A 17865-nucleotide genomic window follows, 5' to 3' on the forward strand; every position below is an offset into this window, starting at 1 on the left:
AAGGTTAGAAACCTTAGTGGGGGAAGAGGCCCATAATAAGATCACAAAGTTCATAGTTAAAATTAAAATGGTTGAGCATTTAAAAAGTAAGGAGCGGCAAATCAGGAAGTTTGACAACCTTTTAGTGCAGAAAAGGTGTACTTTCAGTGGGAGTAGTTTTAAAGATACACCCAGACAAATTAGTGACAACAGGGAAAATTGGGTAAAGAATCTATCCGACAGGGTTCTTACACAGACAGAAAAGGATGTGCTCGCTAAAGGACTAAATTTCTCAGTGACCCCTAAACATATACCGACAGTAGATTACATCACTGCAGTAGAGTCAGCCATTAAACATAACAGTTTGTCCGAGTCAGAAGCTGGGGACCTCCGACTAAGAGTCACAGCAGTGCTTAACAGTGCTAAGCCTCCTCCATCCAACATCACACGAGAAGAACAGAAAGCTTTGTCAGCACTGCAGAAGGACCAAAGCATCCTTATCGTACCAGCACATAAAGGCAGACGCACGGTGGTCCTGAACACATAGGACTACGAGGCCAAGATCAACAACTCAGCTCAGTGACTCCAGTACATACGAACGTCTGAAGAGAGACCCCACGAGCGGCTATAAGAAGAAAATCATTAGCTACCTCCAAAACCTGGAGAAAGAGGGACTCATCGACAGGCAGACATACTACAGACTGTATCCTGGGGACGCCACTCCATGCATCTATGGACTGCCCAAAATCCACAAACAGGACGTGCCACTCAGGCCTATTGTATGTAGCACAGATTCCATCACATACAATTTGGCCAAGCACCTCAAGTGGATTTTGGCTCCTCTAGTGGGTAACTCAGACCACCATGTGGAGAACACACAAGATTTTGTGAACAAGATCAAGGACCTGCAGCTGGAGGCAGATGAAACTATGATGTCATTTGATGTGACATCATTGTTCACCTGCATCCCCACCGCTGAGGCCATCTCAGCTGTGAGGCAGAGACTGCTGGAGGATGTGTCTCTACTTGAAAGGACCAAACTCACACCAGACCACATCTGCCAACTCTTGGAGATCTGTCTCAACACCACGTATTTCCTGTTTAGGGGGAATTACTACAGGCAGATCCATGGTTGTGCGATGGGGTCTCCGGTATCCCCCATTGTGGCCAATCTGTACATGGAGTGAGTGGAGAAGACAGCCTTGACGTCTTTCACGGGCATCTCTCCCAGTCACTGGTTCAGATATGTCGATGACACATGAGTTAAAATCAAGCAACAGGAGGTTGAGGACTTTACAGAACACATCAACTCGGTGGATTCCAATATCAAGTTCACACGTGAGGATGCCAGAAACAACCATTTAGCCTTCTTGGACTATGATGTTACGATTGGAGAGAACAGGCAGCTCCAGACAGGGGTTTACAGAAAACCCACTCACACTGACCAATATCTGCTCTTTGGCTCAAACCACCCCCTTGAACACAAGCTCGGGGTGATCAGGATTCTTCAACACAGAGCCCTACAGGTGCCCACAACTGCAGAGGGAAGGGCTAAAGAACAACAACTTGTACGGAAAGCCCTCACAGTATGTGGGTACCCACGATGGTCCCTGGACAAAGTGCAGAAGTCCCAGAAAACAAAGAGACCAGATAGACAGGAGACGGAGACAAGAAGAAGAGGAGTGTCTCTACCTTCTCTACTATTCTTAAAAATGGGATAAATGTGTGCAACATGAAATTGTGCATGATTATTCATGAAAATTTTGGAATATCCAATGAAAGTGATATAGTCTTTCCTGAAAAAAACATATTTCACATTAACCCTTTACATGCCTGGAAAGTATATGTGTATGGTGCACGAGAACGTTAAATTCAAACTGAAATGGTGAGAAAAAAATACATTAATATCATTAATGTATCATTAATATCAAATCACTCAATTAAACAAATTTGAATATTTCCTTAAAATAAATTTGGTACGTGTATTAACTCTCTTAAGTATCATGTCTATTAAGTGAATCACACAATACTGATATGCATCATGCCATGCCACTCAATTAATTCATCTATTAATTAGTGCATGCCATGCCATTAGCCATGCAGGGTAACCAAAGTGTTTTTAAATAGCTCACCCCTTTCATTTCCTCCTGATCTGTGAACTTCCTCTATTAGACATTAAACACCTTCCCTTTGACTCAGTAAATCCATAATGTAGCACAAATTACTTCAAATATCCTGTGGCTAAAATTCTAACTATATTTATCAACTGTCTCTGTAAGAGTTACTGTCTATAAATCAGGAATATTTAAATTTTTCATGTCTATTTGGCATCACTTTCCCCTGAATCCAGGTCCGAGTCTGAGTCCAACTCATCTTCGTCCTCTTGTGGCTTTTCCAAAGAATTTGAACAGTCTAAGCACCTACACAGTTCTGTGCAAGGTAGGCTATGTTCAAGACATGAGCATTTCCCCTTGATGCAACCTGTCTTTTCTGGTGGTTTGTCTGTGCACTACAAGTATCTCATTGTATACGATGGGTTTTTTGGGGAGAAAATATCACACTGATGAAGCAGACATCTCAGAAAATCCTGAATCAAATATGATACACTTGGTGTTATAGGGTTATTTTTCCCTGGGGGAAAAATACCCCCAGGGGTGCCCGAGAGGGGGGGAGGATGAGCACCCAATCAGGACGGACCTAAGAACGACGACTCAGGAAAATGGATTAACGACAACGGCAACAACGTGCATCTGCGGAAAAACCTGCAAGAATGAGAGAGGCTTAAAGATACATCAAGGCAGGATGAGATGCTTGACAGTGGCCTCCTAGTGTCACCAACGCCTGCTGCCAGCAGCTCACCTGACACCCAAAGCCCCCTCCAAGAAACATCATCTCTCAACAACCTGCAGGATCCCCAAAGCCAGCAAGCTCCAGCAACAACGAGCTGGGCTCCTTCAGCCCAACAAAGGATCCAGTGGCCCCAGTCCTCAAAGAGAGCAGAGTGGAAGCAGTTTGATGAAGATGTGGACCAGATCCTGGAGGTGGCCACCAAGGGGGACGCAGACCAGAGGATGAAAATGATGACAACCCTCATAGTGAACATCGCAGCAGAGCGATTTGGAACCGAGGCGCCTAATTCAGCACCATCGGCATATGCTCCGAGCCACAGAGCAAGGAAGATCCAGTGCCTCAGGGAAGAGCTCAAGCTGCTAAAGAAGCAATACAAAATAGCAGGGGAAATTGAGCGAGCTGGCCTAGCAGACCTGAGAGCAATCCTGAGGAAGCAGCTGTTGACTCTGCAGAGGGCAGAGTTCCACAGGAGGAGGTGGGAAGAGAGAGCCAGGAAGAGGGCAGCTTTCCTGGCTAATCCTTTCAAGTTGACCAAGCAGCTCCTTGGCCAAAAGAGGACGGGCCGCCTCACTTGCTCGAAGGAGGAGATCAACAACCACCTCAAGGCCACATACAGTGATCCCAGCAGAGAACAGCCGCTAGGCCCATGCGATGCACTGATAGAACCACCAGAGCCTACTTCAGGCTTCAACCTGAAGGAGCCAAGCCTAAGTGAAGTGGAGGAAGTGGTGGGGGGAGCAAGATCAAGCTCAGCACCAGGCCCAAGCGGTGTGCCATATAAGGTCTACAAGAACTGCCCGAAATTGCTACGCCAGCTTTGGAAGGCCGTGAAGGTGATCTGGAGGAGAGGGAAGATTGCCCAGCTGTGGAGGTATGCTGAGGGAGTGTACATACCAAAAGAGGAAAAGTCTGAGAACATCGACCAGTTTCGGGTAATCTCCTTGCTAAGTGTGGAGAGCAAAATCTTCTTCAGCATCGTGGCCAAGAGACTCTCCAACTTCCTGCTGAGCAATAAGTACATCGACACGTCTGTACAGAAGGGAGGGATACCAGGAGTCCTCGGTTGCCTGGAACACACAGGCATGGTAACCCAGCTCATCAGGGAGGCGAAAGAGGGTAGAGGTGACCTGGCTGTGCTGTGGTTGGATCTCACGAACGCATATGGTTTCATACCCCATAAGCTGGTGGAGGTCGCACTGGAGAAACATCATATACCCCAGAAGGTGAGAAGCCTCATCCTGGACTACTATAGCAAGTTCAGCTTGAGAGTTTCATCTGGCCAGCTGACATCTGACTGGCACCAGCTGGAAGTGGGCATAATCACTGGTTGCACCATATCAGTGACCCTCTTCGTGCTGGCAATGAATATGCTGGCCAAGGGAGCTGAAACAGAATGCAGAGGTCCTCTCAGCAAGTCTGGAGTAAGGCAACCGCCCATCAGAGCCTTCATGGATGACCTCACAGTGACGACATCAACCGTACCAGGAGCCAGATGGATTCTTCAGGGGTTGGAGAGGATCATGGCTTGGGCACGCATGTGTTTCAAGCCAGCAAAGTCCAGGTCTCTGGTTCTATGGAAAGGGAAGGTCTCAGACAAATTCCGTTTCAGGTTGGGAGAGCATCTGATCCCGACGGTCAGTGAGAAACCAGTGAAGAGCCTGGGGAAGGTCTTCAACTGCAGCCTGAATGACAGAGACTCCATCAAGGCAACCAGTGATGACCTGGACAGATGGCTGAGAGCAGTGGACAAGTCTGGTCTCCCGGGTAGATTCAAGGCCTGGATGTACCAGCATGGACTCCTCCCACGAATCCTCTGGCCTCTCCTCATCTATGAGGTTCCCATCACCGTGGTGGAACGTTTTGAGCAGAGGGTGAGCAGCTATCTTCACAGATGGCTTGGGGCTACCATGCAGCTTAAGCAGCATCAGGCTGTACGGGAACACCAACAAGCTCAGGCTTCCTTTTAGCTCGGTCAGGGAGGAGTTCATCATGTCACAGACACGGGAATACCTGCAGTACGCAGGATCCAGGGACGCCAAAGTGTCCGGGGCAGGAATTGTGGTGAGGACAGAGAGGAAGTGGAGGGCAGCCGATGCAGTCCAGCAGGCAGAATCTCGGCTGAAGCACAAGGCCATCCTCGGTACAGTGGCACAAGGCAGAGCGGGACTTGGGATGTCAACATCAACCCGGTACGAGTCTGCTAATGTGAGGGAGAGGCAGAGGCTGGTGCAGGAGGAGGTGCGAGCTTCAGTGGAGGAAGAGCGAAACAGCAGAGCAGTGGCCATGAAGCAGCAAGGAGCCTGGATGAAGTGGGAGCAGGCGATGGAGCAACACATCACCTGGAAGGACATCTGGCAGTGGAACCCCCAGAGGATCAAGTTCTTAATCCAAGGGGTTTATGGTGTCCTCCCGAGCCCATCTAACCTGTACACCTGGGGCAAAATGGAGACACCTGCATGCACCCTATGTTCCAAGACGGGGACATTGGAGCACATCTTGAGCAGCTGCTCCAAGGCGCTGAGCGAGGGCCGCTATCGATGGAGGCACGATCAGGTCCTCAAATCCATAGCTGAGGCAATCAGCAAGGGGATTAAGGACAGCCAGTGCACCCAAGCTACAGCCAAAGCCATCCAGTTTGTAAAGGAAGGACAGAAGCCAGAGAAAGCCCCAAAGAACTGCTTGGCTGGGTTGCTCTTCCACGGCCCGAGACGGGTGATGACAGTTGACCTGGAGAGGCAGCTGAAAATATCACCGCACATCACCCAGTCCAAATTGAGACCAGACATCATTCTGGTCTCTGAGGCTACAAGGCAACTGGCCATGCTTGAGTTAACAGTTCCGTGGGAAGATAGGATGGAGGAGGCACAGGAGAGAAAGAGGGAGAAGTACCATGAGCTGGTGGAGGACTGTTGAAGGAATGGCTGGAGGACCAGATGCATGCCAGTGGAGGTGGGGAGCCGGGGATTTGCCAGCCACTCCCTGAGCAAGGCCTACGGCACACTAGGTATAACAGGTGCCAATCGAAAGAGAGCCATTAACAGCAATGCAGAGGCTGTGGAGAAAGCGTCCAGATGGCTCTGGCTGAAGAGGGGAGAGAGGTGGGGGAAATATAGCGAAGATTCGTCCCATCCTGTCTATGGCTGATGCTGAGACTTTGATTCATGCATTTGTCTCTTCTAGATTGGACTATTGTAATGCTCTATTTTCTGGCTTACCGCAGTCCATGATTAGGGGTCTTCAACTGGTTCAAAATGCTGCAGCCAGACTCTTGACACAAAGCAGAAAGTTTGACCACATTAAACCTATTTTGGCGTCCCTGCACTGGCTTCCTGTTCCTGCAAGATCGGATTTTAAAGTACTGTTATTAGTTTATAAAATTGTTCATGGATTTGCACCTCCCTATCTGGCTGACCTGGTAAGCCCTTATGTACCAGCTCGGGCCCTGCGTTCTCAGGGTGCAGGACTTCTGTGTGTTCCCAGGGTGAATAAAAAGTCTGCCGGTCACAGAGCTTTCTCCTACCGTGTCCCAGCTCTGTGGAACGATCTCCCAGCACACATTCGGCAGTCGGATACTGTGGAGATTTTTAAGTCACGTTTAAAAACTCATTTGTTTTCTCTGTTTTATCATTAGTATTATGAAGTGTTTTTATTCTTGTATTCTTTTATGGTTGTCTTTCTTTTATGGTCGTTTTTTTTGTGTGTGTGTGTGTTTTAAATTTTTAAATTTTTTTTGCGTGAAATGCCTTGAGACAATTTTATCGTGAATTGGCGCTATATAAATTAATAAATTTGAAATTTGGAAGTAGAATGCCACTTGGACACAGGCCGGGGTTCGATCAGCCCCGGTTGGCTCGCCTGGACGAGGGTGTCTGTTGTGAGACCTGAAACACCCAGTGACTCCAGGAAACAACACTGATGATGTGTCCAAGTTAGTGCATCAGGGGATGTTTGCAAAACTGAGAACTACAGTCATATTAAAACAAAGACTGTAGATTTGAAACAGCTGTTACTAATTAATGTGCAGGTAATAGTTCCAGAAAAAATGGCATTCTGGCTTGAGCAGCCTGGTAGGAATGGGGTCTAATAGACATGTTGATGGTTTGGAGGAAGTAACTAATGAAAATAACTCAGACAGAACAATCGGAGAGAAAGAGTCTAACCAAATACCAGCATTACTGAAAGCAGCCAAAGATAACGATATGTCTTTGGGATAGTTATGAGTAATTTTTTCTCTAATAGTTAAAATTTTATTAGCAAAGAAAGTCATGAAGTCATTACTAGTTAAAGTTAAAGCAATACTCGGCTCAATAGAGCTCTGACTCTTTGTCAGCCTGGCTACAGTGCTGAAAAGAAACCTGGGGTTGTTCTTATTTTCTTCAATTAGTGATGAGTAGTAAGATGTCCTAGCTTTACGGAGGGCTTTTTTTATAGAGCAACAGACTCTTTTTCCAGGCTAAGTGAATATCTTCTAAATTAGTGAGACGCCATTTCCTCTCCAACATACGGGTTATCTGCTTAAAGCTGTAAGTTTGTGAGTTATACCACGGAGTCAGGCACTTCTGATTTAAGGCTCTCTTTTTCAGAGGAGCTACAGCATCCAAAGTTGTCCTCAATGAGGATGTAAAACTATTGACGAGATAATCTATCTCACTCACAGAGTTTAGGTAGCTGCTCTGCACTGTGTTGGTATATGGCATTGGAGAACATAAAGAAGGAATCATATCCTTAAACCTAGTTACAGCGCTTTGTGAAAGACTTCTACTGTAATAAAACTTATTCCCCACTGCTGGGTAGTCCATCAGAGTAAATGTAAATGTTATTAAGAAATGATCAGACAGAAGGGGGTTTTCAGGGAATACTGTTAAGTCTTCAATTTCCATACCATAAGTCAGAACAAGATCTAAGGTATGATTAAAGTGGTGGGTGGACTCATTTAGATTTTGAGCAAAGCCAATCGAGTCTAACAATAGATTAAATGCAGTATTGAGACTGTCGTTCTCAGCATCTGTGTGGATGTTAATATCGCCCACTATAATTATCTTATCTGAGCTCAGCACTAAGTCAGACAAAAGGTCCGAAAATTCTCAGAGAAACTCACAGTAATGACCAGGTGGACGATAGATAACAACAAATAAAACTGGTTTTTGGGACTTCCAATTTGGATGGACAAGACTAAGAGTCAAGCTTTCAAATGAATTAAAGCTCTGTCTGGGTTTTTGATTAATTAATAAGCTGGAGTGGAAGATTGCTGCTAATCCTCCGCCTCGGCCCGTGCTACGATCATTCTGGCAGTTAGTGTGACTCGAGGGTGTTGACTCATTTAAACTAACATATTCAGCCTGCTGTAACCAGGTTTTTGTAAGGCAGAATAAATCAATATGTTGATCAATTATTATATCATTTACTAACAAGGACTTAGAAGAGAGAGATCTAATGTTTAATAGACCACATTTAACTGTTTTAGTCTGTGGTGCAGTTGAAGGTGCTATATTATTTTTTCTTTTTGAATTTTTATGCTTAAATAGATTTTTACTGGTTGTTGGTGGTCTGGGAGCAGGCACCATCTCTATGGGGATGGGGTAATGAGGGGATGGCAGGAGGAGAGAAGCTGCAGAGAGGTGTGTAAGTCAGATCTTTGTTCAGTAATGGGTCAAACGAAATTTCATATTTCTATGGAATGCCCCTGATCTAATTAAACTCTACGTACTGGCCTGGGCTTTGCATTCTCAAGTTACCTGACTACTTAGTGTCCCTTGGGTGAATAAAATGTCTGCGGTTCACAGAGATTTCTGTTATCGTGCCCCTGTTCTGTGGAATGATCTCCCTACATCAATAAAACAGTCAGATTCTGTAGAGACCTTGAAGTCCAGACTTAAGATGCACTTATTTCCCTTTCGTATGGCTAGAATACTGGCATAGTATGTTTTTTATGCTTTTTACTCTTTTGATTCATTTTATTAGGAAACGGAGCGTGCCGCGGCCTCAACCTTATCTAAATTCTGGGTCTTTTATTGAAGCTTAGGGCTAGTCGCCAGCGATCACCTTAGTATTTCTTCTGTTTTTCTTGCTGCTTAATCCTGACAAGTTGCACTGTATTTGTTGTCTTTCTGGTGCTTGAGTTTGGTTTTTCTCTCTCTCTCTCTGTCTCTCTGTTTGAGGTGCAGCTCCATCCAGAGATGGGTGTGGTATCTGATCTGGAACCGTCCTGTGCACCGGCAACATTTCCTGTATATTTGTTTTGTGAATTGTTCTGTAATTTGTGTCTCTAGCATGGCCCAAGCAGAGGGTCACCCCTTTGAGTCTGGTCTGCTTGAAGTTTCTTCCTCAGAGGGAGTTTTTCCTTACCACTGTTGCTCTGGGGGTTAGTAAGATTAGACCTTACTTGTGTGAAGTGCCTTGAGGCAACCTTGTTGTGATTTTGCGCTATATCAATGAAAATAAATTGAAATTAAATTGAAATTGAAATTGGTTCCAGCAAAAAGGTGCTCCAGGAGTGCAAGAGTCCTACAAGCCCTACGTACCCACAGATTCTCCCAGAAGTGAGCTATTGTCATAAAATGATTTTGAAGGTGTTTAGAGAGTGGTTTATACTAGACTTAAACTGGACAAAATTAAAAGTTGAATAGAATAGAACAATATGACTGCAAGCTTTACTTACCTTATAATCATCTCTGGGAGTGTTTTCCTTTTCTAGCTTTTTCTTCGCCTACGTGTGTTATTTTCGCTTGTCTTTGTCCACATCTTCCTCCTCTCCTTTTTGATTACTGCTCTTTACACCAGTCGTCTCACACATCCACCTGCTCATGCACGTTTCACTCTTGCAAGGACTGAAGCTGCGCGTGAATGTACAACGAATAGAATTTGAATTCATTGTGGGATTTATGGGCTGCAAGGCTTGTTCGGTAATTCTGTTAACAAAAGGTATCCTTAGATGGAATTAAATATTTATCCGCTCTATGAATAACAATTGGCACACGAGCCGAGAGGCAGTGTTTACTTTTTCGAGTTTGGTGAGGAGGAGGACGGAGTGTGTTCTGCATCCTGCCTTAGTGATTACTAAAGGGGGGTGTGGTGGTAGGTGGTGGTAACAGGAAGACCCCGGGCAGCAGGCAGTCATTACGCACCATATGGGGCCATGTTCAAGCTCTAATCCTCCACCGGAAAGAAGTTGACTTCTTCAGGACTCAGCAGGGACTCAGCTTTCATGTCCATTCTGGTGTTCAGTCTCCTGCTGCTCGTTTTTGAGCGTGCCACCCTCACTGCCCTCTCTGTAATGGCATCTGTTTGACCAAGACTGACTGTAGAGTCACATGAGAGGCAACACACAGGGGAGGCCTCTGCGTCATGTGGCTTTATATGGGTAGTTAGTCTTTATTTGGTTAAACCTTTTGAAAGCTTAAATATGCAAATCCCTTACCTTTGCAAAATACAAATAATAAACTTTCACAGTTCAAAAATTGTATATCTGACTTAAGAATCCAAAATTATGGTCCACAAACCAAAAGTGGGTGAAACCATCCATTTGTAATCTGTATGAGCTCAGAACTCTTTAAGTTAAACTGTTATGATTTAAAGCTTGATCTTTCAAAGTCACCCTACATCAAAGGTTACGTAGGAGATCGCAGAGGTGTCCATTTTCCAAGATGGCTGCCACGGGTTGTTTTATCAGTTTCTCAGGCTCTAAACGATGAAGGGTCGTGATTTCGGTGGCTAATCCTCCATATTCAAGAATGAGGAATGCAGTAGTACTGTTTCCAACATGTTAGCACCTACATAACAACATATGGCTAACATTCAGGTAATTAAATAAGTGTAAAACCATTAAAATATGTAATATGGGTGATATTATACATGTTTTTGAACTGACTAATGAGAGTACAACACAGTACCCTACTTCCCAATGTTTCATTAATTGCTATTTACAAGAATTATCCAGTAGAGGGAGCTGTAAAAATAGTGTGACCTGCAACAGCTTTTGGGCATCCACTATTCTCTGCAGTAAAGGGCCTTTCACACTGAAAGCGTCAGAAGCGTCAAAAATCGGTCTAAAAAGCATTATTTTCAATGAGACGCGTTGTTTTTAGACGCGTCAGAAGCATCACGTCAAAAGCCGAGATAAAACGATGCTTCTGACGGGAGCGCGCATTGCCGCTTGTCGGTAGGCTGACACAGTCAAAGTTCAATCCAATCCAACTTTCGACGCGCTGAGCCATGACATAGCTTCGCCCTGTCCAATAGGAACGACACGTCGGGCCAAAACATGGAAGACTAGTGGCAGAAACCACTGATCTATACAAAACGGATTGGTGCAGAAACCACTTGTTGGGAAAGTGTAGGAACACGGACCCACAACAGGGGGCGCAAATGAACGGACAATGGAGAAATCACAAAGTTTTACTGTTGTGAATTCACACAACAAACACAACAGATTACAAATACAGCAGTAACCGAATTCCAAAGGTGTCGTGTGGGCAGGCTCGACGATAGGAGACGTCTGTCCGAGTCGAACCGGAACCACCCGATTTCCTCTGCCACCGAACCCCGGGGATACTGGAGCCGCCATGTCCCGAACCCCAGGTGGCCACTGCCTCCGCTCGTCGGATCCGGTACTGCTGGCAAGGAACAGAAACAGTCAGGTGTGGGTGCGGCTGCACCCAGCAACACACAGGGTGGAAACACCACCTCCACCTCTTGTCAGGAAAATACAGGTGAGTGCAGGAATGTGAGTACTTATCCAAAATACAGTCTCCTGCTGTCCTTTCTCTTTCTGTGTAAAGGCAAAAAGTATTTAATGGTCAAAAGATGATCTTTTTGGCTGGATACGTTACCTCCTTGGTAGAGCGATATCTCGGCAATGAGGTGGAGATGCCGTCCTGCTGATATACCTCCCTGTTGATTGATATCAGCTGTCTCGTCTCAGGTGATGGGTGACAGCTGTCACCCTGGCTGCTCCTGTGAGGCGGCAGCGCCCTCTGGTGCCTGGAGCCCGCACTCCAGACAGGGCGCCCTCTGGTGGTGGTGGGCCAGCAGTACCTCCTCTTCAGCGGCCCACACAACACCACTGATCTGTACAAAAACAGAAATGTGTCACAGGACTGTTCATTTATGGAGCAGTTTTCTGAAGCAGAATCCTTGGAAATGTTTTTTGTTGTTGTTGTTGTTTGTTACCTCAGAATTTCTGATTACTGTTAAAAAAAAGTTTAGAACACTTGTAATTAAAATAGCTAAATAAATCAATAAATGGTTCTTTAGAAACCTTTCATCTGTAAATTAAAACCACCTGTTATTTCAGATTAGATCATTTCTTGTTTAACATAAGGAACCTTGGACATTTATTTTTAGACAAATAAAATAATATGGAAACGTGTACATTTACATGTTCAAGTTTATTATAAATACTAGAGCCCGACTGATATATCGGCCGGCCGATATAATCAGCCGATATAAGCCCTTTTCAAAGTACTCACTATCAGCCGAAATTTTGCCGATAGAACGCCGATAATTTCGCATAAACAGAACAGTTACTGAAATAATATTTGTAGCTCAGTAACAAGCATTTACAATGGGACTGTGAGTACATACGCACCATATTTCAAACTGATTTGAACATGTTATGTCATTCGTCAAAATATCGGTATTCAGTTGGTTTGGGTTCTGTGCCAATCTCAATTTTTGGGACTAATCTGTATGTACATTTGTATGTTTTCAGCTGACCTTGACTGACCCGTTGCAGCTAACTGTACCCTTCCATGTGACTGTGCTGCCAGCTGACATACCTTCCTGGTGGTTTCATCTGATGCTGGATTGGTGGTGCTACAGCTAGTACATATTGTTCTTTAAGTAGCATAGTGAATTGTGAGACAATGGCCAAACTGTTCAAGTTAGTGGACCCTACTGAGCCTGGAATATCAGATACACAGTGCCTGACCACAGACTGGAATAAGTGTATTCTGTGTCAGGAAGACAGAAATGAGATACTGAAATGTCCAGCTAATTCAAACATGTGGCAGAGATGGAGCAGGATACAAGACCGTAGCTGAACTTCTTGTATCACCAGAAGCTACTAGAGCCTGTTGTGAACTCCTCTGATGGGATGCATTGAAAAGTGCAAATGTTTCAAGGCAGAATTTAAGTGCACTGCGCTTTGCCACTGTGGTGGCTTGTGTTTTCAGAACTAACGTTACATTTTACTATAACTGTGACCTCTTTTTTGGTGTCACTATGCCACTGCAGTTGCGTTTTCAGAGCTAGTGTTGCATTTCAGCATTCACTGTAACTGTGTGACCTCTTTTTTTTTGTTGTCATAAAACAACAACAAAAAAAACATACATATCATTGATTTAGATGAAAGTAATCCTAATTCAAACATTTGACCTAATCATGGTGCTAGAGGGAAGGTCCTGTGGTAACCAAAATCAGTAGACATCATCTTCAGGGGCCATGAATGTTTCCAGATAATCTGAACAGAATCAAGTGAAAGCTCTTGGAGTTAACCTGCTAAAGTGAAAACTCTGCAGTGGCGGACACGGTGGCGGGCCACGAAAAACCATAATATCCCTCCCTGATTCAACGTTTGGGGATATAAATAGTACCACTTCCTCATCCTTAAAAATGTAGGACTAGGCACCCGGATCAAGACCCTTGGTGGTCTAGAGCCTGAGCTACTAATAAAACAACAACGCATCGTGGCCATCTTGGAAAATGGCTGCCTCTGCGATGTCCCTATAGCCAAAAAAAAATATTTTTAGGGTATGCTCGAACACTGTGCCAAATTTCATGCTTTTATCATCAAAGTCACAATTCATCCCCATATCTGCTCCGCTAAAAGATCCAGTATTACAGAGTACTACAGAGATTTTACTAACAATAGAAGTTTATTAAAGGAAGTCTGTGGATGCTACAGCTGAGTTAATGCGGTGGGCTGTCGTCTAATCAAAGGGTCATTGGCTTTATTCCCCAAATGCGGCTCATTGTGTTTTCAACTGTCTTCTCAAATGGATCATCTTTGAGGCTCAATGCCCCATTTGACCACATTAAACATCTAAAAGCAGAAGAAATCTAAAAATAAGTTAGATGCTCCTTCATTTTGCAGTTGTCAAACAAGCTTAAGCTAAAAGGTTAATATTGGTTTAAGTGTTTGATTATTATGTAATTTTGTGGGCTGGGTTTTCATAATTAGTTGCTTTAGAACAGTGTTTCTCAATTATTTTCTGTTACATCCCCCCAGGGAGAAGAAAACATTTTGCGCCCCCCCACTCTCCGCCATGACTATAAATAGTATCATTTGTCCATAAAATTGCTATAAGTACACCTCTGCATAGCACTGTATCCTTATTAACATTAAAGAAAACAAAAAAGTAAGAAATTTAGATCAACTTACAGCAAAGAATAACTTTATTAACATTGTTTTTAGTCTGTAACAGAAAAAAATTAAAGTGCATCACTTGTTTGCAGTGCTTGAAATAAAAAAAATGTAATCATTAAACTATAAACATTTTTGACCGACTGTCATTTGATACTGAAAAACAAAATTAAATAAAATCAATAAATAATAATAATTTCAAATTTATCAGAACACTAACTCATGAGCGCAATATATAAAACACTTTAACAGATAAAACAAAAATGAATAAAACAATTTGTGCTGATTTTTTTATGATTATTTTTTGTGATTTTTTTATGATTTTTTTTTTTTTTTTTAAACAGCATTCACAAAGTGGTATGATTGCTGGCAATATTCGGCACGTTTTCGCTGAAAAAACTCTAGCAGCTTATCTGCGTGATTGGGGTGTAATGTCTTTAAGTGACGTTTCTGTGTAGGCTCTCAGTTGTCCAGGTGGTTTCCATAGTAGAGAAGCTTGAATCTTCGACTGGACTGGGTTGCTTGACGTGAGGACGTCCTCACGTCAAGCAACCCAGTCCAGTCGAAGATTCAAGCTTCTCTACTATGTCTTTAAGTGACGCCTTAATTTATTTGGCTTCATGCTGTCTGCTGCCAACATTTTAAGACACAGCTGTCTTTCCCACTCTTTCCTCGTCTCCCACCATAGTCACAGTGACGCCAAGCGCTACATATGCTTCATCATATTTCCTCGTCTTAGCTTTCAAGTGCGAAAAAACCCTACATTGAGCTGCATTCCATTATGCTAGAGTCCTCAATACTCCCTGCGCACACTCTGACAATGAGAGCACCACTGCCACCTACTGTAGTGGATGTGCTGTTACACTTTATTCCAGTACGGGGGAAAAAGCGTGTTCTCCAGCAGTCCACCCCACCCCACTGCCCCGCACCCCCCAGGGGGGCACGCCCCACTATTTGAGAAGGATTGCTTTAGAGTGAGTGTTAAAAGATATGGTATACGAGGTCTATTAGAAAAGTATCTGACCTTATTATTTTTTTCAAAAAGCATATGGATTTGAATCACGTGTGATTACATCAGACATGCTTGAACCCTCGTGGGCATGCAAGAGTTTTTTCACGCCTGTCGGTTACGTCATTCGCCTGTGGGCAGTCTTTGAGTGAGGAGTCGTCCACCCGCTCATCGATTTTTTTCATTGTTTAGGAATGGCTCAGAGACTGTTGCTTTGTTTGATAAAATTTTTTTCAAAACTGTAAGGCACAACTGAGTGGACACCATTCAATAAATTCAGCTGGTTTTCGGTAAAAATTTTAACGGCTGATGAGAGATTTTGGTCTGGTAGTGTCGCTTTAAGGACGGTCCACGGCGCCTGACGGCGATCTGCGCTTCGAGGCGGCAGCGTCTCGCCGTTTCAAGTTGAAAACTTCCACATTTCAGGCTCTGTTGACGCAGTAAGTCGTCAGAGAACAGAGAACTTTCATAAGAAGTCGGCATGAGGAGTTTATTCGGACATTCCATTGTTAACGGTCATTTTGTAATGAAAGAACGTGCGGGCAGAGTCGCATGTCGGGCTGGACCCGACCGCGGGGGGTCGCGGCAGGAAAAACACCTCCGTTGGAAATCTTAACGGGCAAGTTGGAACATGCCCAAGCTGTTAAACAATTTCTCAGTTACTCACTTGTTGAAAGCCATTAAAAGCCGCCTGAATTCTACAAATGGTTTTCAACATGGAGGTGTTTTTCCTGTCGCGGCGCACACAGATTTGCCGAGTGGTCACGGAAACGACTCGGCGAATTTGCGCGTACGTCTTTCATTAAAAAAATGTCCTTAAACAGTGGAATGTCCGCATAAATTCTTCTGAATCTTCTCTGTTCTCTCACGATGTCCTGGGTGAATTAAGCCTTAAATTAGGATGTTTTCAGCTCGAAACAGGCCGACGACAGCGCCTGGAAGCGCTGCAGGACGTCCCGCTCCGTGGGAAGTCCTTACACCGACAGAAACACCCCATAATCTCTCATCAGCCGTTAAACTTTTCACAGAAAACCAGCTTAATTTCTCGAATAGTGTCCACTCGGATATTCCTCACAGGTCCAGAAAAAATTTTGATAAAGCAACGCGCGCCGTCTCGAGCAGCGTGTGAAACAAAGGAATTCAGCCGAGAGGGCAGGACCACATCTCACTCAAGGCCTGCCCACAGGGAAATGACGTCACCGACACGCGTGAAAAAACTCACGCATGCGCACGAGGGTTCAAGCATGATTGGTGTAATCGCATGTCATTCAAATCCATATAGTTAAAAAAAAAATAAAAGGGTCGGTTTATTATCTAAGAGACCTTGTATTCTTCATAGTCAGTAACCATTGCAACATCAGTTGACCTAATGTTACCAAACTACATTGTAATTCGTACTAAGCTGGAGCTAACTGTGCTAAGTAGGCAAATTAATACAAAAATTTCAGGAAATGGAAAAATTGCAGCACCTGCTTCTCAGATGGTCTATTCGTACAATTAACTGTGCAGTAAGCTATATTTTCTCAGATATTGGTGATAAAATGCTAATAAGTACAAATGCGATTGACTCCACAGGAGGCAGCCACTGCTAGCGGGACCCTGACGCATCTGGGTGGCACATGTTCCTGTATGTAGTCCAAGTCTGCATCAGTTGTTGAAGATACTAATGAGAAATGGGGTGCTGGAAAATGACATACAAGGACAGACAACACCAAACCGATAGAATGTGACTGTGATCGCAAACCCAACCAGAAATACATTGGTCCAGTGACGTCAGGATCTGCTGTGGCAACCCCAAGTGAAAACAAGGGAGCAGCTGAATGGACTTTTTTGCATAACTGGGTTGTTGTCTTTGTGGAAATGTACTGAGCTACAAACAATTTTTTTTCTTTTATCTGAAAAAGCCTCTTACTTATTTGTGCATATTTCTTATGCTTTTAGATGTTTAATTTGGTCAAATGGGACATTGAACCTCAAAGTTGATCAGTTGAGAAGACTTGGTTGAAGACACTACTTAGCTGACCTAGTCAAGCCCTACCGGTCCAGGATCTGCATTGTCAGGGCAGAGGGCTACTTTGTGTCCCTAGGGTGAATAAAAAATCTGTGGGCCACAGCGCTTTCGCTAATCGTGCACCTGTTTTGTGGAATGACCTGCCTGCATCAATAAGGGCCCCTTCACACATAGTGCGAATTTGGTCAAATTTTGCGTGAAGCAGGAATTGTATGCAAAACATGTAAAATCGCAGCTGCTTCCAACACCTCATACACCTGTTGTTGTCAACTATTTGCGCACACCAGCGGCTGAAAGACAAAGTGTGTGCTGTGAGAGCCAGTGGTGGGCACAGTTCTACTAATCCGCTAACCGCTAATTATCGAAGCTAAAGTTTTCATTATTGGATTAGTTTTTCAGATAACTTTGAAAGCCATCATTGGAGCAATTATCTACCGATAAGTTTTGGTTTGATAAACTAACATATTTTTGGAGGTGTGGTAAAGAAAGCTTTATAATTACAAACATTTATTAAATTTAAAATCTGTTGACTACCTACCCATTAAATGTTTTGTAGTAGATGTGCAGTTCTGTCCTCTGCAAACAGAAGAACTGGTTCCAGAAGAAACCACTCTATCCTCTGCAAGCAAAGAACTGGTTACAGAAAAGAAAAAA

General features: G+C 44.0%; 1 protein-coding gene across 1 annotated transcript; it reads left to right on the forward strand.

Annotated features, from left to right (window-relative positions):
- The first annotated feature begins 3059 nt into the window (after positions 1-3059).
- LOC117517916 lies at positions 3060-10117 on the forward strand. Its single transcript, XM_034179047.1, is given in 3 exon segments — positions 3060-4724; positions 4726-5927; positions 10054-10117. Coding segments are annotated over 3 exon segments (2931 nt in total).
- Positions 10118-17865: the final 7748 nt, after the last annotated feature.

Source organism: Thalassophryne amazonica, chromosome 9, assembly GCF_902500255.1.
Source record: "Thalassophryne amazonica chromosome 9, fThaAma1.1, whole genome shotgun sequence".
NCBI lineage: Eukaryota > Metazoa > Chordata > Actinopteri > Batrachoidiformes > Batrachoididae > Thalassophryne > Thalassophryne amazonica.